The 24,739-nt window shown below is 33.9% G+C and overlaps 1 protein-coding gene across 5 annotated transcripts in view; it reads right to left on the bottom strand.

The window, feature by feature from the left end:
* Positions 1–24,739, bottom strand: part of RELCH (RAB11 binding and LisH domain, coiled-coil and HEAT repeat containing) — a 141,768-nt gene that overhangs the window by 109,631 nt on the left and 7,398 nt on the right. For all 5 annotated transcript variants that reach the window (XM_077135314.1, XM_077135313.1, XM_077135312.1 and 2 more), the window contains exon 2: positions 1,859–1,948. In XM_077135314.1, the coding sequence (XP_076991429.1) occupies positions 1,859–1,948 (90 nt within the window). The remainder of the gene's footprint in view (positions 1–1,858; positions 1,949–24,739) is intronic.

Genomic DNA, 24,739 nt, shown 5'->3' on the forward strand with positions numbered 1-24,739 from the left:
ATCAGGCAGGACTTGGAGGGCAGGGTGGTAATGAGCAATTAGTCAAGTTAAAAGGATGGTGGCCTTCTTACTGGAATGGACAGGGCCCTCAAGCACCTGCAGTACAAGGTCTTAGCCCTTTATTTTTTTTGGATTATAGGAAAGTCAAGAGGAGGAGTTCTTAAATCTACAAATTTTAAAAATGATTTTGCATGAGGAAGAACAAAGGAATGTCATTATTGCAGGGTGCTGAAAATAGACGGTAATTAATATTTTAAAATGTCACCTTATGTGTGAGACTAAAGCAAAAAATGTTTGTTACAAAATTTATATTTTGACTAGTGCATTTCCTAATATAACTTATATAGACAGTTTGATTGAACACCATAAGTACTTGGAATCTCAGGTAGGACATGAGATTTTGTTGGTTTGTCCAGAGTGATGCCCCGATGAATCCCAGAGTGATTCAATCAATGAGTGGAAAAGTATTTGCAAAGCCCCCTTTGGGGAATGGTGAGAATGGGGAGAAATTCAGCTTTCCCAAGTTGAATTCTTGATATTCTCACAAGCAGTGTGGACAACCAAAGCTACAAGCTGAGCCCCCAGTCTTGGGGTTTGTTCATATGAAACTTAATCCCACAAAGGATAGGTCAAGTCTACATAAAATTTAGGCCTAAGAGTCACCCCCAAGAGAGCCTCTTTTGTTGCTCAGATGTGGCCTTCCTCTTCAGCCAACACAACAAGCAAACTCACCACCCTCCCCCTGTCTATGTAGGACATGACTCCCAGGGGTGTGGACCTTCCTGGCAATGTGGGACAGAAATCCTAGAATGAGCAGAGACTCAGCATCAAGGAATTGAGAAAAACCCTAGAATAAGCTGAGACCCAGCATCAAGGGATTGAGAAAACCTTCTCGACCAAAAGGGGGAAGAGTGAAATGAGACATAGTATCAATGGCTGAGAGATTCCAAACAGAGTGGAGAGGTTATCCTGGAGGTTATTCTTACGCATTAAGTAGATATCACCTTGTTATCCACAATGTAGTGGAGAGGCTGGAGGGAACTGCCTGAAAATGTAGAGCTGTGTTCCAGTAGCCATGTTTCTTGAGGATGATTGACTAATGATATAGCTTTCACAATGTGACTGTGTGATTGTGAAAACCTTGTGTCTGATGCTCCTTTTATCTACCTTGTCAACAAATGAGTAGAACATACGAAATAAAAATAAATAATAGGGGGAACAAATGCTAAAATAAATTTAGTTTGAAATGCTAGTGATCAATGAAAGCGAGGGGTAAGGGGTATGGTAGATATAATCTTTTTTTTTCTTTTCTGTATTTGTTTTATTTCTTTTTCTACTGCCTTTTTATTTTTTTCTGAATTAATGCAAATGTTCTAAGAAATGATGAATACGCAACTAAGTGATGATATTGTGAATTACTGATTATATATGTTGATGTTTTATTTGGTTTGTTAATTTTTTTAATTAATAAATAAATTTAAAAAAAGAGGAGTTTTTAGAGAGAGGGTATGATGGGCAGAGAACTCAAGATAAAAAGAAAGAGGATGTGATCCAATTAGCTTTATACTAAATCATGGCTAACTTAAACCTGGCAGCAAGCATTATAACTGTATAGTTTAAGCAGATAGCAGAACTCAGCAAATTGCATATATCTATATAACCAGAAATTCACAAAACCACTAGAAAAGGAAGTTGGGAGGTGAGATGTTCCCTATGGCCAAAAAGTTACAGAACTTTATATAATAACTACATACATTATATTCATATTCCAAATTGTAGAAGAGAATTCCTCAAGCCACTTCATTATTTCTGGAATGTCAAAGTATCCAGATCTATCTGCCTTTATAATCTTACTCACCTGCTACTCTCTCATCTGTTTCCCTGTTACCATCATCTGAATATCTTGCAAAGTCTAAGGAATCAAGTGTACTGATGCTCCCAGCTCGATCTACAATAAAGAGAAAATTCAAAGAATTAAATAAACAGATTTTTATTTAATTGTCAAAATAAGGTATGGAAATTTAGTTATCTATGATTATTTCCAGTTATTAAAACTATGATTCTAAGGTCTAAGAATTTCATTAAAATAATAAAATAAGATTAAAATATTCACATTAATTAAATTACTTCAAAATAACCCAAGTTCCCTGCCCAGATCTCTGGCTAACATCTAAGCCATGTAGACACAGGGCATATAGCAAGCAACCCAGATGAAGATTAAAAAAAAATTGAGCTGAAATTTGGGCTGCTATCCAAGAGAGAAATATCAGTTTGAATTCAAACAAGAAAACTGCTTACTAAACAAAACAACACTCTTCAAATAAACATAAGAATCCAGTCTCCACAATATAACACTCACATTGCTCCTCACAGTGTAGTCCAAAATTACTTGCTAGGGAAGAAGCAATGACTCAACTTCAAGAGAAAACACAATGAACCTGGAGCAATTCCATGATCCAGATGTTGGAATTAGTAAACTAAGATTTTAAATCAACTATAACAATGCTCAATTAAGTAAATGAAAATATGCATACAATGAATGGAGAGGAAATCCTTGCAGAAAAATAGAGAACATGAATACTCTCAAATGGAAATTCTAGAATTGAAAAATACAAGATCTGAAATTTAAAACTCACTGGATAGGTTAAGAACAGAATGGAGATGGCAAGGAGCCAGTGACCTTCAAGATAGATTAACAGAAATTATCCAATATGAAGAACAAAGAAAAAAAAGACAAAAAAAAATCAACAGAGCCTCAATGATCTACAGGACAATAATAAAAGATCTCATATATGTGTAATTAGTTAATAGTAGGAAAGGACAGAAATTGAAGAGACAAAAATTCAAGAAGCTCAGAGACTACCATGCAGGCAAAAGAGGACCAAAAAAAGGCACATCATAAATAAACTGCTGAAAACCAAAAGTGAAGAGACTATATTAAAAGTAGCCAGAGAAAAACAACACATTACATACAGGGGAACAATGATTTCAATGATTGCAACTTCCTCACCAAAAACCAGGAACGAAAGTTTGGAAAGGAAGAAGTAAAACTTTCTAGAATAGATGACATGATCTTGTATAGAAAGCACTAAGGAATCCTAAAACTCAAAAACTATTAGAGCTAATAAGTAGGTTCAGCAAGATTCTAGGATACATGATCAATATACAAAAATCAGTCATATTTCTATACACTTGCAACAAACAATCCACCAAAAAAACTTCTACAGCTTTCAATGAAGCTGTATTTCAATGAAGAAATCAAAGCTCAGACATGTTAAAGGCTATCCAAGGTGATATAAGTAGTTAATTCAGAAAAGTGACAAATTAATTTAAATTAATTAAAATTAATTTAATTTTTAAATTAAACCATGCTACTCAGTACTCAAGATCTATATATTGATATAAATGAATAGATTATCTGTGTTCAGAAAGCACAATCGAGACAAATCGATGAAGTTATAGGGATACAGATTTGGACTCCACACTAGTCCCTCCCTCCTCCTTTTTAAACAAGTAATACACACTAAGAATTGAAAATAGTTGACTCTTCAAAAATGGCCATGACATTATCAATTATGACTCATCTTTAACTCCCTACTGAGATGAACTAAGTGAAATTCTATATCTAACATTTCTCTTAAAACACTGTATTTCTTTTTTAATTAATTTATTAATTAAAAAATTAACAAACAATAATATTAACATATCATTCCATTCTACATATACAATCAGCAATTCTCAATATCACATAGTAAAATACTGTATTTCTACCTGAAAAAGTACTTAATTTCTCTACAATTTAATTATACTTTATAATCATAATTTGCTATTAGTTAGGTTTTAAGAAAATAAAAACAAAAATAACAGAAACCAAAGATTTCAGTACCCATTAGCATAGGCCAGGAAATAATCAGAATAATAACAGAAATCATAGAAAACTCAAACAGTTCACATTAAAATTGAGTTGACTCATAAATACTACTCAGCAATAAAATAGAACTACTGACACATGGAGTAGCATGAACGAATTCCAAATGCTTTATGCTAAATGAAAGAAATCTTACCCAAGAGTACATATTGAATAATTTCATTTACATAAAGCTTTAGAACAGGAGGTAACAATTTGATAGAAAAAAAAAGCCATAATTGTGGTTTCTGAGATGAGGGTGTAGGTGGGGTGGTAACTGACTGGGAAGGAGCATGAGGGAACTTTCTGGGGTAAGGGTGATGATAGAAGCTTGAGTTACCATTAGTGCATTCATTTGTCAAACTCACGAAATGGTATACTTAAGATCTCTACATTTTATTGTCTGTAAATCTACCTCAAAAGTAAGAAAAAAGAGTTCTAAATACTATTGGGCTCTAGTTAATGATATGCATGCTGAAGTATTAGGATCAAGTTGTACTGATATTTGCAATTTACTTTGAAATATAGAAAAAAGTGATGGATTAATGAACGGATAAAGAGAGATGTATAGATGTATAGATATGAGATAAAACAATTATAGTGCAATGTTAATTGAAGAATCTAGGTGGTGGATATATGGGTGCAAAACTCACAGTTTTTTAGTAAGTTTTGTAATTTTTATAATAAAATATTGGAAAAACTAAAACATCATCTACAGAGGATAAAAATATGGGCTAAATTAAAGTAAAAAGGGCATTTTGTGTGTTTTCCCCCATGTGTGAAATTGAAGTAAAGTGAGATAAAGTCACAAGGAAAAGAAATAAATTCCACAATATAATGGATAAACTTTATACGGCTTTTTACTTACTCGAACTCCATAGTAGTAGGTGAAAATAAAAAATGCTATGGAATATACCAGTGACCTATAACTACACTTCCGGATAAATACCCAATATGACAAATTGTAAAACTGGAATTTCTGGATTGGAATATATTTATATGGTACCTAAAATTTCTAGCTTTTTAACAAAAAAAAAATTCATCTAACAGCACTTCTCCAATGTCTTGTACCACAGCATAAATAAGTATTTCCCCTTCCAATTATAAAAATAACACATATAAATATAAAAATAAAGGTACAAGGAAGACTTGATAGTCACCCAAATACCATTAAAATCAGAGGTAACATTAATTTTTTTCCTAGAATTTCTAGATACTCATTTTTTAATTCTTTCCCATGTTTATATACATGTAGATATTTTTGCAAAATTAGAATGAACCTATATATACAATGTCATACTTTACTTTTTAAAAATGAAGCTTATATAGTAAGAATTTGTTGTTAGTGATACATACTGCCGAATTGCTTTAAAAAATAACCATATAGAATGAGACACATTAAGTCCGGAGTGTGATTATTATTTCTGGATTTTGAGAGACTGTTTTATATATATAACCTGATATTTAGAGATAGGAACAAAGCCGAACAGGTTGGGGTTAAAGAAATTCAGAACACAGGGGTAAGGAAGACAGTGTCTGTATTTTAGAACCACATATACTCTTTGAGACCAATGGAAGAAAGGTTTATTTGGTCTGGTACTGAAATTTTCTGTAGTGCATAATCAAACCCAATCTATCTATATAGCTCATTTGAACAATTGAAACACAGGGAGCCCAGAATAAGAAAGAGGTCCTTTAATCCTGTGTAGAATATTGTAATGCCTGGATATATCCTAGAGTATATTAAACAGTTAATCAAAAACTATTGAGGGCAGTGCAATGGTGGCTCAGCAGCAGAATTCTCGCCTGCCATGCTGGAGACCCAAGTTCATTAGCCGGGGCCTGCCCATGTGAAAAAAAAAAACCACTGGCAAAGTCCCTTGGGGATGGGAGAAAGAATATGGAACTATTAAACCTTACCATCAGGGAATCCCCTGATACTGTGTCAAACTTTAGGGACACCCAAATCAATAGGCCATGCTCTCGATCATGAGGTTTACTCTTGTGAAGCTTGTGTTGGTAGCAGAGCTCAGATTACCTATAGGCATGCCTAAGAGTTACTTCTAGAGGACCTCTGTCGTTGCTCAGATGTGGCCTCACTCTTTCTAAGCCCAACTCTGCAAGTGAAATCATAGTTCTCCCCCCTACGTGGGACATCACATCCAGGGATGAAAGTCTCCCTGGCAACATGGGAGATGACTCCCAGGGATGGATCCAACCCTGGGACCATGGGACCAACAATTCCATCCTGACCAAAAGGCAGAAAAGAGGTGCAATTAATATAGTTTCAGTGGCAGACAGAGTTCAAATACAGTCGACAGGCTATTCTGGAGATTGCTCTTATGCAAGTTTCAATTAGATCTTGCTACCTATCATAACCTTCCAACCCCCAACCAGGACCATTCTAGCTAATCCTAAAGAACACCTAGGGTAATATATAAGATTCCAGAAGGGTTCCATGCAACAGAATAACTTTCCAGAAACCTACAACCTCCAGATGGGTCCTGGTCCAGATAAGTCCTGAAACCTAGCCCAGCCTCTCCAGAACATCAGATAGTTCCATCTCCCTACCCCATATTAGTGACACTCTTCCAATATGAAAAATTTAGAATCACTATAGCCAAACACCCCTAAAGAAAGGGACGGAAAGATCAAAAGTGATGGTGGAGTTATATACAGAAGATAGGATTTAACAAATGAATATGAATGCTGAATCATTAAATTGATATCTATTTTAGTCTCCTGTATCTTAGAGCAGCTAAAATTGTGGAATTGTAACCCATATCAAACTCTGAAATGTTCTACAACTAATTGTGGTGCTGTGCTTTGAAATTTATAGTTTTGTAAATACGTTATTTTTGACAAAAAAGAAGGAAAAAGTCAATTGTGATGATAAAATATTTAAGCCTGCTATATTCTCGAGCAACTTGAAGGAAAAATCTGAGAAGATCATATGGTAGCCCATGACAAACTCTGGGGTGTGTCCTGTAACTACTTGTTGAACAGTGCTTTGAAAACTATTGCTTTATTTCTTTGCTTTGTATATATGTTATACTATACAAGAAAAAAGTTAAAAAAAATAAATAACTGTACACAATTTGAATTCCATCAACAATATATAACAGCATTTGTCGATTTCAGTATATTTACATTTGATCTTCACCAATTAAAGAGTTTAAAAATCACATTTTGTTTTATTATGCATCTCTGATTCCTGGTGAACCTGAATATTCTTTGAAAAACAAACTGGTCATCTATCTTTCCTTGGTGTATCTGTATGTGTGTGTGAGTGTGAGAATTTTTTATTCACATCTTTTGACCACCTATCTAATATCTAGCTTTTCCTGATGTTTTAGTTTATCTGGTCACTACTGCCCTACCCTGAAACTCCTCTGCTCCTAGTTACATGTCTCAACTCCTCATCAGCTATTCTTATGTCTACAACCTGGGTATTAAAACACGTAGCCCCAAGAGGATGGACTTTTATAAGCAATATTCAGGTACTGTGACACCAGACATCACTGTTCTGATTGTAATTTTAAGGAGAATTCAAATTATTTTTTATTATATAATTTTATATTATTAAAATTATTATAAAATATAAAATTAAAATAATCAATTTTATATTAATATTATCTTGGCTACTGATTTCAGATAAATATTCTTTATTATATTAAATATCCATCTACTGCTAATTTATGAAGTTATTTTCCTTCTTTCCCCTCCTCGTCCTCAATAAGTAATCATACATACAGGCTTAGATTAGAGCCTACTTATTTGGCCATGATACATTATTCTTCCATTACACTGTTACTATTTCTCTGTTGTTTCAAAGAACTCATCTGTACAATAGGGATGGTCTCTGGGGAAAACTAATACAGTTTAATTTTCAAGTTGGCATTACTGTGCCAATTGAGAAATATATTCAAAATATTTTATTAGTTTAAGTCAACAATTTTATATTCTCTGAGGAAAAAAATCTGAATTGTGGTAGCATATATACAACACAAAATTTCCCATTTTAACCACTTTCAAGTATACAACTCAATGGCATTACATTCACAATTTTATATAATCAATACCACCATCCATTACCAAAATTTACATCATCCCAGACTATACCCATTAAGCATTAATTCCCCATTTCCCTTCCTCGCTGCCCTTCACAACCTCTAACCTACCTTTGTCTCTATGAATATGCATATTCTATTTATTTCATATAAGTGTAATCATACAGCATCTGTCCCTGGCTTATTTCACTCCACATCTTCAAGATTCATCCATGTCATAGCATGAATCAGCACTTCAGTCCTTTCTATGACTGAAAATAGTATTCCATTGTAGGTATATATCATATTTTCTTTTTTTACTCATGCATTGATGGACTCTTGGGTTGCTCCCATCTTTTGGCCATCGTGAATAACGCTGCTATGATCATCTGTATGCAAATATCTGTTAGACTCCCTACTTTCAGTTCCTTGAGGTATGTACCCAGAAATGAGATTGTTGGGTCATAAGGTAGTTCTATCTTATCTTTCTGAGGAACTACCCACTGTTTTTCACAGCAGCAGAACCATTTTACATTCCCACCAAAAATGTGTGAGAGTTCCTATTTCTCCATATCTTCTCCAACATTAATTTTCTACTTTTTAAATAACAGCTATTCTACTGGGTTTGAAGTGAAATATTGTGGTTTTGATTTGAAATTCCCTAATGGTAGTTAGGATAGACATTTCTTCAGGTACTTTTTGGCCATTTGTATATCGTTCTTGGAGAAATTTCTATCAACTCCTTTGCTCATTTTAAAATTGATTGTCTTTTTGTTGTTGCATTGTAGGAGTTCTCTATGTATTCTGGATATTAAATTCTTATTGGATATGTGGCTTAAATTTCACTTTCTTGATAATGTCCTTTGATGCACAAAAGTTTTTAATGTTGAGTTAGTTCAGTTCATCTAATTTTTCTTATGTAGTATGTGCTTTTAGTGTGAAGTCTAAGAACCCAATGCTGATACAAGGTCCTGAAAATACTACTGTTTTCTTCTAAGAGTTTTATAATTTAGCTCTAATATTTAAGTTGTTGATCCATTTTGAGTTAATTTTTTACGTGTGTGAGCTAGGGGGTCCACTTCCATTCTTTAGCATGTAGATAGGTATCCAGTATTCACAACACCATTTGTTGAAAAGATTTAATATCTTTTTAATAATAACTAATATATCACATAAGCAAAAAACCCTAATTCATTAAAATCCATTCCATCCTGTCAGAAAGTAATTTTAACTTTGATTGGACTGACCTATAACAGATTTCATAAGTAAAATATATTTGGAGTTTAAGATTAGTAACAGGTAATATTATAGTTTCAAGATAAGTTTGCTTTTTCAGAGTCAGACACGATTACTATTCTAAAGCTAGCAAATGCTTCAGTGTTAAATGCTCTAATATAAAAGTGGAAGAGTTTGGGAAAATTAACGTTTTACTACTTTTACTACCATACTTTAATATGATGTGTTATAACCACAAAGGATTTCTTCAAAAACCCGTATGCTTATTGTATAACTTCTTAGCAATTTACTTTAAAACTTAGAACTTAATGATCAGGGACTTTCAAAACAGTAGGCAAGCCAGAAAAACCTGTTAGTAAGTTTTATCAAGTCTGAGAACTAAATCTATTATACACGATGTGACTATAGGTATGCAGATTGAATTTATAAATAATATACAAAGATAGTTTTATTTCTATTTACATTTCATATTTTACTATAAAAGTAAAAACTCTTTAAAAATTCATCTCAGATCCTTGCAAAGGTTTCTTACGGGGAAATTTTATAGCAGTTTAAAAACTAAATGCCCGGCTGCTGGCCAATAATACTGATTAATTCAATTAAACATTTATTGAGAAGTTATTGTGTACTAGATCACCAATAGGAAGGTAAAATACAATATTAAAGAATAGTTTTTTAAAAGACATGGATATATTGATATGTCAGTGCATGTACGTGTGTTTGTTGTATGCTTACATATGGATTAAATATTTTTGTAAACACACACAAGAAATAATTAATAGTAAGAGAATTTTAAATTTTCATTATGTACCCCTGTCCATACTATTTGAATTTTTTTGCTGTTTATGTTTAGCTTTCTCCCACATAGACATTTATTACTTTTTATAATATGGGAATTTTAATATTAAAAAGTAACAAAAGTACCTAATTCACAATTAAAAGATAGGAAGAAAATAATATTATGTAACTAGCTTTAAATCACAATTTTTTCAATAAAAGTCATTTACTAAACCATGCCTAAAACAGTCTACATAGTGATAAACAGAAGGACATATTACTAATAACAAATTTATCTTAAAAGTAATTATATTTAAACCCGAGGTCATGTATAAATATTTTAATGCTATTCACTCAAATTAAGACGGACCTTAGAAATTAATGTCCAAGAAAGAGAACCTATAAGACTCTTCTAATGTAAATAAGCTACAAGGAGTAAAACTAACTATATTTTCTACTTTGGAAGTAGTGCAAAAATACATTCAATACTTATGCATGCCAGAATAAAACCACAAGGGCATTCTGTCTCCCACTACTCGGGGAATGATGTGGAGTGCCTAGATATAGCAATAATCTTAATGATAAAGATAGGAAAGATTTACAATACTTAAGAAGAAACATGCTAGACTAATGGGAAAAGGTGAATTTCTGGGTATGCGAGGATCTAGAGTTCATTCTTTTTTTAAAGAAAAGCAGGGTGACAGTTTTTACTTCTGTCAATTGCAAAACAGTCACATTTATACTTTTCTGACTCAATTCTTCTCCATTGCTGGGGCTGATTTTCACTCATTGCAATGTTCAAAATATTTGAAAACTAGAAGGAATCTTGAAGATAGTCCAACACCATCATTTTTATAGATGAAAAAACTGAAGCCATTTGCTTATTCAAAAATTTTTACTAACCCACTGTGATGGGAGAGGGTATAAAAAATAAAATTCAGTATAGGTCCTTATCTTTAAATAATCTTATAAGCCTTTGGAACTAAGTCATGTACACAGATTACAATAATACAATCAAATAAAATGTTAAAGGTTAAAAAATTAATCAATGAATAAGCTAAGGTTAGAATTCAGGTCTCCCAGCCTATAGGTCACTGTCTTTTCCTCTTTGTGACATGATCCCATGAGGAGCTAAACTTCAAAGTCTAAAGATTTAAAATTAGGAAGAAATGTAAATGCTGAAACTTAATTGACAAAGTACTCAAGATAAAATTTCCCAACTATTTTCTATAATGCCAGGTGATTTTATTTTTTTAATACGTTGCTTGTGGATTAAAAAATTCTAGAAAGGAGAGCAAACACAGACCATTAGCATTACCAAAAGAAGGAAGGAAGGAAGGAAATCTCTTGGTAAGCTGCTATTCAAAGAGCAAAACTTATTTTAATAAGGAGAAGTATTAAAAATTTTGGGTCCAAATCAAGCTCTCTGACATCAAAGCCTAAGCTCTAAACCATTACTTCTTTTGAATAACATGTAAAAACATTCAGGTTCAGATTTAGATTACAGGTAAATTGGGCTGGATACTGTAAACAACCTCAGGAAGATCAGCCTTGACCACACTCTGCTCAGACAGAGTTGAGGAAATAATCTGTAATAGTAAAGGCTGATTTCACAAGGAACTATTCCAAACTTATAAGTTTACAGGTTTGGAATAAATGCCTATAAATAAATATATTTATTTTCTTTAACATTTATTCAATACACGTATGCCAGGCACAATATTAAGCAATAGTAATACAAAGATAAATAGAACATGGTCTCTTCTTTATATTCATGTTAAAGACATTATAAACTGCCTACTATTAAGTAAGGTATTTCTTTCAGGTGTGAAAATATAAGATATAAACTCCACCCTAATGGCTTAAAAAAAAAATCTGGTCAAATATTAACATAAAAAATCAACAATACTATTGGGATTCATTAGAAACACAGGTATGGTCACAGGCCTATATATAATTAGTTTTCATAAGTGGAAAGATAAAATATACACAAGTTGAGAAGACTTAGAGATCATTATTGGCTGGAGAACCTTCACGGAGAGGAAGGAACATAACTGGACCTTTCACTAAGGATGCACAGGATCTGGAAAAAAAGAAAGAGTGACAACGGATAAGCATTCCAAGAGAAGGAAAAATAATATGAACACAGGCATCATCAGGAAAATATAAGGCATGTTCAAAGGATGTTAAGTAAAAATGTGAGTACAATTGTATATATGGACAACACAGTTGAAAAGGCAGGAAGAAGAAAAATTCTGCAGGAAACCTCTTTATTATACATTTCCATGATAACATATTTTTAAAAATCATTTTATCATATATTATACAAAATAGGAAAAAATTAAATTCTTAAACAGGTTTAGCAAATTCTTTTTTCTGTAATATAATTTTGCTAACAATAAAAAGGGCTTTTGGACAGGAAGAAGCAATTTTAAAATGTTTTATTTAGCTAGAGAGATATGAACAAATAGTTTTTAAAATAAATTAGGAGTAGGGATGGAGGAAGAGACGAAAGCCACCGGTACCAGTTATAAGGCTAGCTGATGGTCCAAATGTGAGCTAAAGGCCTGAACTAAGGCAGCACCCAAGCAGAGAACCGATAGGTGATCAGAAATAACATATTACTTGATGAGTCTACCTTGAGCAATCTATCTACCCACTACAGGTCCAGCTGATTTTAAAAAGAGATGAACATCATTTCTGACTGCTGGGGACATTTGAAATCATAGTGGAAACATGTGGCGGAGGCTACACCCATGACTGCAACTGTACTCCTTGAAGCTTAGTCATGCTCCATGACTAGACCAAAAACTTAGATGTCACAAAGCAGCAAAACTTTAACATCTAAACAACAGCACAGGTTAACTTAGGTCTTGTTAAGGATTTTCTTTCAGAAAAACAATTGATGACTATATTTGGCTCTAATTTGAGGCTTCGTTAATCCCAGTCTATGGCCAAGATATCCTACAATCACCAAGAATATGGTTATGTCTTGATTTGGATTAAGTTTAATGCTGTGCAGTACAAATACCTTGATTAATTAAAGTGATGTTTCAGGCCAATTATTCACCTCTGCCTTAGTGTGGTGCTACAGTTTGTCATTTTGATTATTTTTCAAATGATCAATTTTATACTACCTGGATTGCCTTCTGCATCAAGGAGATCAGCTTCTCTGAATGAGTTCAAGATACTTTGTTTGATCATATACCACATGCATGTGGTAAAATATTAGATAGCTAAGCCCACCACCCCCTCAACCACAGTCATCCTCTGGAGGAAAAATTATTGTTTAGACACTTCTGTATAAATTATTTTAGAAATATGTTAGCTGTACACAAATTTCTCTTTGTACATAAATGAAAACATTCCTTATATATGGGCTATTTACTTTATAGTATACATTGGTGATAATCCCACATTAGCATATTATAGAGCATTTAACCATCCTTTCCTGTTGGACGTAGGTTATTTTTCAGTCTTTTTTACTTTTACTTGTAAAATCTGTAACAAAGACGAGGATTTATTTTTTATGCAAATAAGTATGTCTATAATAAATTATAGAAAAAGGATTGGAAATTAAAGGACATGTATACTTTAAAATGTGACATATATTGCCCAATTACCTTCAAAAGAGGCTTTTCCATACAGCAACTGTTAAAAACGTTGAAAAAGTGATCAGACTTCCACTAGAGATATGAATGAAGCTGATCTGGATAGGACTAAGGTATATCAGAATTCAGGGTAAAGAATGATATGGTTCATATTTTAAATTTTCAGCTTCTGTGTGAGACCAAAGGGAGAGATGTTTATTTGGTGCAAAATTTATATTTTGGTAGTACATTATCTAATTTAACTTGTATGGTCAGTTTATTCAAACACCATAATCACATGGACTCTTAAATAGGACATGAGATCTTGTTGTACAGGTTAGTGTAATGTCCCGATGCATCCCAGAGTAATTTGGGTAAAGAATTAGAAAGTATTTGCAAAGCCCCCTTAGGGACTTGAGAGGAAATACTAAACTTCCCCATCTAGGGAATTCCTGATATTCTCGCAAGCAGTGGGGACAATCAATTTAATAGGCTGAGACCTTGATTGTGGGATTTGCTTCTATGAAACTTGGTCCAGCAAAGGAGAAGCTACGCTTACTTATAAAGAGTCACCCCCGGAGACGCTCTTTTGTTGCTCAGATGTGGCCTTTCTAAGCCAACTTGGCAGGTGAACTCACTACCCTCCCCGCTATGTGGGATATAACTCCCAGGGGTATAAATCTCCATCTCCCTGGCAATGTGGGACACGACTTCCAGGATGATTTGGTATCATGGGATTAAGAAAGCCTTCTTGACCAAAAGGGGGGAAGAGAGAAAAGAGACAAAATAAAGTTTCAGTAGCTAAGAGATTTCAAATAGAGTCAAGAGGTTATCCTGGAGGTTAATCTTATGCATTATATAGATATCCCTTTTTAGTATACGGTGTATTGGAGTGGCTAGAGGGAAGTTCCTGAAACTGTTTCTTTTTTTTTCTTTAACTGTATTCCAATAGCCTTGATTCTTGAACAATTGTATAATGTATAGCTTTCACAATGTAATCATGTGATTGCGAAAAACTTGTGTCTGATGCTCCTTTTATCCAGAGTAGGACATGAGTAAAAAAATAAGGATAAATAAATAATGGGGGGAAGAGTAAGGGGTAAAACAATTAGGTAGATGGAAATACCAGTGGTAAATGAGAGGGAGGGGTAAGGAGTATGAGATGTATCATTTTTCTATTTTTTTCTTTTTATTTCCTTTCTGGAATGATACAAATATTCTAAAAATGATCATGATGATGAATACACAACTATGTGATGATATTGTGAGCCATTGATTGTATACTTTTATAGACTGCATGTGTGTGAAGCTATCTCAACTAAAATATTTTTTAAAATTGCTATCTTATAACCTTTCTATCACACATGTTTTGATCAAGACTACACTCGGCAGACAATGTTACAGAGAAAATCTGTCAGGAAGAGATCAGAGACTGTTGCTTCAAAAGTTGCCTTTTTATACTGGCTGCTTTTCTGATATAGGCTTCTTGTTTAGACGTTTAGAAACAAAAATGACTATCCTTACCATTGTGATTTATTAAATGACATGAAATATAAATACTAAATTAATAGTTAAGAATGATGGTAAAATGTGACTAGAGACTTGGATGGCACATATACCACTTTCATCATTCCATCCTACATTCTTTGGTTAATTCTCCTTATTTATAGGTCTACCCCCAAAGGAAAAAAAAAAAAAAAAGCTTCAATCCTTACCATGATTGGAAAGAATAGAAGAGTACAGTGTAGGAAAAGAATATTACCTGTGATAGCAGGGAGTCTAAAATAGCTATGATACAGATGACTGGTGTATAGCTACAAGGTTGCTAGTATGACAAAAATTGGTCCAACTCCTTGTAGTACCCTGCTGGTTTTCTTGAATGCTAATCTGTTTTTCCTCATAACAATGGTAAACATACACAAAGGTAGTGAGGTGATAGCTTGCTGAAAGAAGACTCTCTAATTCTATCTATAAGACTAAATTCTATATGAAAGCTTCCAAATTGGTAGCCTTCGGGAAATATTCAGTGCCCCACCTCCAATTATGTTTATTTAGCCTGCAAGATATTGAAGAAAAGAAAAGAAGAGAGAAGTTAGATACCAACATTTAAAGATTCAGAGATATCACATAAAAATCTTTATTTCTGGGCAAATGAAGTCTAAAGTTCTTCAAGGATGTTAAAGCCTGAGGAATGAGTGCCTACATGAGAAAGACATATTCTTGTTTGTCATAATCTTCATCACTCTCTACTGTCTCAAGCCTGGCCTATTTCACCTGCTTAGGACAAATCTCCTTTCCTTCCCATCAGTTAGTTATAAATTTGAGTAATTAAACATTGCCTCAGAAGAACACAGTAGGAAGAATTAGATTTAAAGCATAATTTACATAAATGTAAATGAAGATATCTCTAAAATGTAAGTAAAATGTCTTTATCTGCATAAAATCTGATGCATTAACTGTATGATAGTTGTTTTTAATGAGCCATTACGAAATCTTAACAATGTCTTCCTTTAAATAATTTTACCCTTCATAGTCTTACTCTCTGCCAATGACTTACAAATTTTAACTCAGCTGACTTTCACAGCAACCAACAAGGTAGGTATTATCATCCCCATTTTACAAATGAAGAAACTGAGGCACAGGGAGATTAAGGAACTGCCCAAGGTCACACCAGATAAAAAAGTAGCAGCAACAGGATCCAAGTCAGATAGTTCGATTTCAAAGTATGTGGTCTTAACCCATTATTGTATGCAATCTTTTCCTTTAGAATAATCAGATGTATTTGGTGTTACTTATGGCAACTATTCAAATTTCAAATTTCTCATGTGAATTTCAAGCACAGCTGTTACTAGAATCTGCTTTTTAAATTATTTTTTCAGTAAGAAATATGTTTTTTGCAGTATGCAAAAATATGATGGAACTGCTATTATTTTACTATATATATATATATGTATATATCCATCAACCCAACTTAACTCTATTAACTGGTACTGTTAGGCATCACCTATCTTTCTCATCCGTTCCTCACCAGCAAATCTGATATATTTCAATGCTTCATATTTTTCTTTTAATAGAAGGAAATCATTATAAAATGAGTTTTGAGTTCTTTCACATATATACTGTCATGTGAACGTCATTAAGACCTTGTGACTACTAATAGGCAGAAATAATAACCTGTTACAAAAGATAAGAAACAAAAAGGATCAAAAAGGTTAATGATTTACACAAGGTTATAGAGCTGGCAAGTGGCAGCGGCAGAATCGGAGATCAGTCATTGGTATTACAAATGCAGTAGTGGTCAAACAATGGGCCAGATTCAAAGTTATAGCTGGTATAGTATCAACCTAGTCATTTTATCAGTTGCATCTTCTCACAGCTACTGTTATAAAGCCTATATTTCTCTATTTGCTCACATCAATGTAAGAAATCAGTCATGTTAAACCAAACATATCAGCTCTAGAACATTGTGCTTGATCCCTCTTGTTGGTAAGTGCTGTCTATGTTACACCTTAGTAAATACTGTTGCTGTATTCAAATGCATTGGTTTTTGTTTTTCAGAAATCTAAGAGGAATCTATTCTTAAAGTACACTACCCAATTTACGCTCAACTTGTTCAGTTTTTCCGATGTACATTTTCTTAGCTGGTGGAAACTATATGTGTAAGTGAGATTTAAAGGCCTGATAGGCTGCATGCTCTACTGAAGTGAGTCCAGCACCCACTTTACAAGTTAACTGCAATAGTGAAACAAATACTCACATAAGAGAGTTGTCACAGATCAATCCCAAATGAAAGCAAATCCCCCCAAATCAATCAAAGAGGCACTGTGCTCAAAATATGGCCAAACAGCAAAACATGCTTTATTGAAATATCAAATATAACAACACATTTTATCATCAAATCACAATGTTTATAGGTGGAAGCCAATAAAAAACTACCTGTGAGAAAAAAAAATAGGCCATTAATATTTAAGACCTCTTTCAACTGACATATTTAATTCAGATGTAAATAGACTACATTTTTATACTAAGGTATATCTTTCCAGTTGAAGAGCACTGACCCACAGTGGAGGGGGGGGAGGGCTGAGGACAGTTAAAAGCCATTAAAAATAAATGAACCACATTTAGTTTGGGGCCTTAACTGTAGCAAAAAAGAAAAATTATACAAATTCTGGAAGGTTTTCCAACCAAAGTTTTTAAAAAAAACAACAACAACATTCTGGAGATCATCTCTAATTTTGTAATTTGAAAAATAGGAAGTGTAATTTTAATTTTTGCCTGAAATAACATCTGCTTTCCCATATTAATACTCCTATCTTGCTTCCTTTTAGAGTACCATAACAGTTTAAAGTGTCATACTGCAATTTTACCACTACCCTAATAAAATCATTAAGCAGTAAATTAGATAACAGTAATCAGAGAGCTTCATGTTCCCAGATGATGCTTTAAGCAAAGCAAAATATAAAATAAATACCATCTTTTCTATCTCCTCACTTTACTTTACTTTCCTCATACAGGATAGAGTCTAAATAGGGCCAAATAATAAGGTTACTATTTAATTCAAAATTTACCCATCCTTAAGAAATGTTTATTTGGTGCAAAATTTATATTTTGATTAGTGCATTTCCTAATTTAACTTGTATGGTCAGTTTAATTGAACACCATAAGTACATGGAACCTTGAATAGGGCATGAGATTTTATTGGTTTGTCCAAGTTACTGTGATGCCCCAATAAATCCCAGAGTATCTGAACAGTGAATAAAGACGTATTTGCAAAGTCCCTTGTAGGAATGGGGAGAATTCTGCATTTGGTGAATTCCTGATAGTCTCACAAGCAGTAGGGACAACCAAATCAACAGGCCGAGGCCTCAGTCTTGGGGTTCACCCCTATGAAACTTAAAGGATACACTAAACCTACTTAAAATTAGGCCTAAGAGTCACCCCCAGAAAACCTCTTTTGTTGCTCAGATGTGGCCTCTCTCTCTAAGCCAACACTGCACGTGAACTCACTGCCTTCCCCCATCTACATGGAACATGACTCCCAGGGGTGTAAACCTCCTTGGCAAAGTGGGACAGAAACCCTGGGATGAGCTAGGACTTGACATCATGGGATTGAGAAAACTTCATCATTTTCTCAATCAAGGGAGAAGAGAAAAATGAGACAAAATAAAGTGTCAGTGGCTGAGAGATCTCAAACAGAATTGAAGGTTATCCTGGAGGTTATTCTTACGCATTATGTAGATATCCCCTTTTTGTGCATTAGAGTGGCTAGAGGGAAGTACCTGAAACTGGGGAGCTGTGTTCCAGTAGCCATTATTTCTTGAACATGATTATATAATGATATAACTTTTACAATGACTATGTGATTGTGAAAATCTTGTGTCTGATGCTCCCTTTATCTAGGGTACAGCTAGATGAGTAAAAAATATGGATAAAAATAAACAAATAATAGGGGAAACAATGGTTAAAATAAATTGAGTAGATTGAAATACTAGTGGTCAATGGAGAGGGAAGGGTAAGGGGTATGGTATGTTTGAGTTTTTTCTTTTTTATTTCTTTTGTTGGAGAGATGCAAATGTTCAGAAGAATGATCATAGTGATGAATACCCAACAGTGTGATGAAATTGCGAGCAACTGATTGTACACCATATATAGAATGTTTGTATGTCAAGAATGTTTGTATGTTTGTTTGTTAACGTTTACAATAAAAATATTTAAAAAAAAAAAGTCCATAGGATTGTACACCACAAACAGTGAGCCTTAAATAAAAAACTATGGGCTATAGATCATGGTACAATTATAATATTCTTTACTCAATTATAATAAAATTAGCACAGTAATGTAAAGTGTTAATAATATGGGAACTCTATTATTTTTCTGTAAACCTCTGTTAAAGAAATGTTTGTGGAAAAACTAAGTATATGTAATACTCTGATAAATATTAAAAATTCAAAATACAAAAAAAAAAAATTTACCTATCCTTGAGTGTCAAACTTATTTATTTTCTCCACAAAGGTCATTTCATTACCACAAGGGACAATGATTTTTCTTTATCTAAACACTTAAAATAGTATCTGTATCACAGAGACTATTCTTTAACTATTTCATGTGTTAGTCTTACCTCTCTACCACTAGTAGTATAAGGACATGTATTAAACTTGTCTGGATTCCTAATGACCTTTACCTGTCTACACAGTTTAATGATATCAATTAATGTATAAATACTGAATACCAACTATATTCAAGTCACTGTTAGGCATTTAAAATATTTGATTAAATTTCTATAAGAATTAATAATTTTCAAACTAATAGAAGGGCATAGGCAAGAAAAATGAGCTATGGAATTGATTTTTTAAGAATGTCTATGGCCCAGACAAAGTGAAAAGTATTGTTCAGCTAAAAGCAGTTAACTTAATAAATTTTAGACATATTCTATTGATATTTTCTCTCTCAGAATGCAGAGAAAGCAGTGAACTGACTTCCACCCTAACAGAGAGGAGGTAATTTAAATGGAGGAGAGATGGGAACCTGGGAAGAAAGCAATCAAGTCATCTCAGCATTAGTAATACTAAGAAAAGAACACCCAGCATAGTATTTGAGAGATGTATCCTCAAAGAATTCTGAGAAAGGATAGGATCATTAGACATTAGAATATGAAAAAGGAGGAAGATAACACAAGAAGGCTACAGGTTTTCAAGTGAAATGTTTACATTCCATCATAAATTACTCTCTCCTGGCTAGCTGTCTTACCAAACTTTGCAGGAATGCTAAGAACAGAATAAAAGTAATCCATTATTAAAAGGTGTAAGTCATAAAGCTTCTAGAAGAAAATGTAGGGAAACATCTTTAACACCTAGTAACAGGAGGTAGCTTCCTAAACTTTACACCCAAAGCACAAGCACCTAAAGAAAAAATGGATCAAGGGGAACTCCTTAAAATCAAACCTCCTGTACCTCAAAAGACATTGTCAAAAAGGTGAAGAGGTAGCCAACTCAATGGGAGAAAATACTTGGAAATCACATATCGGACAAAGGTTTGATTTCCTGTATACACAAAGAAATCATACAATTCAACAACAAACAACCCAATTATAAAATGTGCTAAAGATATGAATAAGCATTTTTCTAAAGAGCAAATACAGATGGCTCACAGGCACATGAAGAGATGTTCATTTTCATTGGCTATAAGGGAAATGCAGATCAAGACTACAATGAGATACCACCTCACACCTATAAGAATAATGGCTACTGTTAAACAAACAGGAAACTGTAAATGTTGGATAGGATGTGGAGAAATTAGAACACTTATGCTCTGCTGTGGGAATGTATAATGGTGCAGCCACTATGGAAGATAGTTTGGCAGTTCCTTAGGAAACTAAACGTTGAGTTGCCCCCTTTCCTAGCTATAGCACTACTTGGTATATACCCAGAAGACCTGAAAGCAATGACACAAACAGACATTTGCACACCGACGTTCATAGCAGCATTATTCACAATCACCAAAAGATGGAAACAAATCAAATGCCCATCAACAGATGAGTGGATTAACAAAATGTGGAATATACATACAATGGAATATTATACAGCAGTTAGACAAACTGAGGTCCTAAAGCACATGACAAGCTGTATGAGCCTTGAGGACATAATGTTGAATGAAATAAACCAGACACAAAAGGATAGATACTGTATGATTCCACTTTTATGACCATGGTAAAGGTAAAATCAGAGGCTTGTAATACAATATAGGGGACTCACAGATACATAGAAGTTAGATATGGGTGAACTGTTAGCTAATGAGGTTGAACTCCAATATAAGGGAATAGATAGAAGTGAATGCAGTTCTCTAGTGGGAGATGAACAAGATTGAAAGGGGTTGTATAGACCTATATCCCCCACTGATTAACACTAGAAATATAGATCAGCTCTTGCAAGAACTATTTCAAAGGTATGATTCATGTACAAAGAGTGTTTAAGTCCAGGGTACAGGCGGGAAAGTGCTATTGCATGCTATTTTTAAAAGGAAAACAGCACTACCACAGTAACAGCAGAGGTAAACAATGGGGGGAGAACAAGAGTTAAGAGGAGGTTTAGATTTCCTATTTAATGAGGGTATGCTTATTGGTTATCTTTTTTTTGGGATCAATGAAATTATCTAAAATTGAGAGTGTTACTGAACTGTGGACTTTGGGCACCAGACATGATGCCTGATGAATGCAGGTGGCTGAAGAATGCACTGACAGAGAAGTAGATTGGTAAGCAATGGTGTATACATATGCTATATATAAATATAACCTGATATTTAAAGATAAGAACAAAGCCGATCAGGTCAGGGTTAAAGTAATTCGCAACACAGGGGTTACAAAGGTATGGTCTGTATTTTAGAACCACAGAGACCAAAGGAAAAAACATTTATTTGGTCTGGAATCTAAATTTTCTGTAGCACACAATCTAACTCAACCTATCTGTATAGCTCATTTGAACAACTGAAACACAGGGAACCAAGAAAAAGAAAGAGGTCGTTTAATCCTGTATAGCTTAATGTAATGCCTGGATACATCCTGGAGTATACTAAGCAGGTAATTAAAATGTATTGGCAAAGTCCCTTGAGGGATGGGAGAAAAAATATGGAACTATTAAACTTTATCATCAGGGAATCCTGTTACTGTGTCAAACTTTAGGGACACCCAAAATCAACAGGCCATGCCATTGATCTTGAGGCTTCCTTTTGTGAAGCTTATGTAGGTAACGGAGACGCTTAGCCTACCTATAGGTATGCCTAAGAGTTACTTCTGGAGGACCTCTTTTGTTGCTCAGATGTGGCCTCTCTCTCTCTAAGCCCAGCTCTGAAAGTGAAATCATTGCCCTCTCCCCTACAAGGGACATGACACCCAGGGGTGAAAGTCTCTCCTGGTGGCGTGGGAGATGACTCCCAGGGATGAATCCAGCTCTGGCACCATGGGATCAACAATTCCATCCTGATCAGAATGGGGAAGAAGTGTAACAAAGTGTCAGTGGCAGAGAGAGTTCAAATAGAATCAAGAAGAACTACTCTGGAGGTTGCCCTTGCACAAGCTTCAGTTAGACATTGCTACCTATCATAATCTGCCAAACCCCAACCAGGATCATTCGAGCCAATCCTAAAGAACACCTAGGGTGATATATAAGATTTCACAAGGATTCTATGCACCAGAGTAACTTTCCAGAAACCTACAACCTCCAGATGGGTCCCTGGACCAGATAAGTCCTGAAACCTAGAGGGCCCAGCCTGATGGAACATCAGATAGTTCCATCTTCCTATCTTATATTAGTGACAGCCCCTTCCAACATGAAAAAGTTAGAATGGCCATAGCCCAAATACCCCTAAAGAAAAGGAGAGAAAGATCAAAGATGATGGTGGAGTTATACAGAGAAGACAGGATTTAACAAATGAATATGATTGCTGAATCATTAAATTGTTATCTCTTTTAGTCTTCAGTATTTTAGAGCAGCTAGAAGTAAAAACCTAAAATTGTAGAATTGCAACCCATGTCAAACTTTGAAATATGTTCTACAACTAACTGTGGTGCTGTGCTTTGAAATAAATTACAGCCCAATTTTGATTAGGGTCCTAAGGCTTCAACTAGAACCAACATTCCTCTGGCTAAGTTACTAGTATCTGCTCAGTGTCAATCAATCTCATTGTTACAATTTTTATCTTGCAACCTAATTGCAAAGCAAAACAATTACTAAATGGAAATGATTCTGGCTCACCTGGTGAAAATAGGAAAAAAATATAAATTAATACATGTGTATGTGTGTATATATATCAATATAATAAGTTCATCAAGCAGATCTAGTAGCAATATAGCAACAATGCAATAACAATTTATCAAACAGGAGAGACTTCCTTAGGACATTTGTTAAGTTATTCTATTCACTTAAAAAGATTCTTCTACTGAAAACATCAAACTAATAAAACTATAAAATCCTTTCAGTGTCTGAATGTCTTGTAGATCTGGGATATTCTCCCAATCAAGGAAAAAAAAGATTAAATACAGTATAAAGACTTTTACACGTTAAAAAGCACTACTATACTATAATATTAACTTTGAATAGTTGGCAGATTTTTAAGGCACTAAGTCACTAAATCTAGCAAAATTGAATTGTTTTAAAACACACTAAGTAAAGAATACTATTTTAAGGTTATACCGCTATTATTTTCACATACTTTTTAATTCTCATGTCAGAAACACACCAGTTAAAACATAAACAAAAACAAATAAAAATAATTTAACTTTATATTGTCTGTAATCAATCAATAAGAGCTTATTGAGTATTATAAAATCACAACCCAACTTGGGTTAAAAGTCCTCTAGAATAATTTAGATCCTCTAGAATAACTTAAAGGCCCTTCAGAATTAATATAGAGGACATTTAAGAAGGACAGTAGCCTAGGTATAAAATTTATTCTCAGAATTCCTAAAATCTAACTTGTGTGAACAGAAACTTAATCACAATCTTCAGAACATGGTTACTAAGCACAGTATTACAGGAAAAATATTTTAGCATTAATCTATTTTCTGACTTGATTAAGACATTTACAGGAATTGATATTTTGACATACTTAACACATTTGTATTTAAATTGTACTAAAGTTCATGTTATAAACATTTGGCCCAAACTTACAGTGCTGGTCTTCTCTTTATTTTCATGATATCTTCATTAAAATATAGTTCCTGTCACTTGCACACTGGTGTTTATGGTGGCAGTATTCGCAATGCACAATAGATGGAGGTGGCCTATGGGTACAATGACTGAGGAATGGAAGGGGAAACTATGGTATATACATACAATGGATGAGCAGCAGCAAGAAAGAATGCTGTGGTGAGGCATGCAACTTGGTGAGTGAACCTTAAGGATGCTATGTTGAATGAAATGTCAGCAACAAAAAGACAAATATTATCATGCCTCACTCACATGGACTAACCATAACATAAAAACTCAGAAAACTAAAGTCAAGAGTATGAGTTACTAGGTTGAGGCCTATTATAAAGGGGCCTAGATTGTAAGCTCTTACAGCACTCACATATACTCAGGAGTTGTAACTGTTATTTCCAAATTTTGAGATAATGAATTATTGTATATAACCTGGTTGTTCCCAGAAATTTTGTTTATTTACGATACACCTGAGACTCAGAGTTAGAG

The sequence above is a fragment of the Tamandua tetradactyla genome, chromosome 18 (assembly GCF_023851605.1).
Source record: "Tamandua tetradactyla isolate mTamTet1 chromosome 18, mTamTet1.pri, whole genome shotgun sequence".
In the NCBI taxonomy this organism is placed as follows: domain Eukaryota; kingdom Metazoa; phylum Chordata; class Mammalia; order Pilosa; family Myrmecophagidae; genus Tamandua; species Tamandua tetradactyla.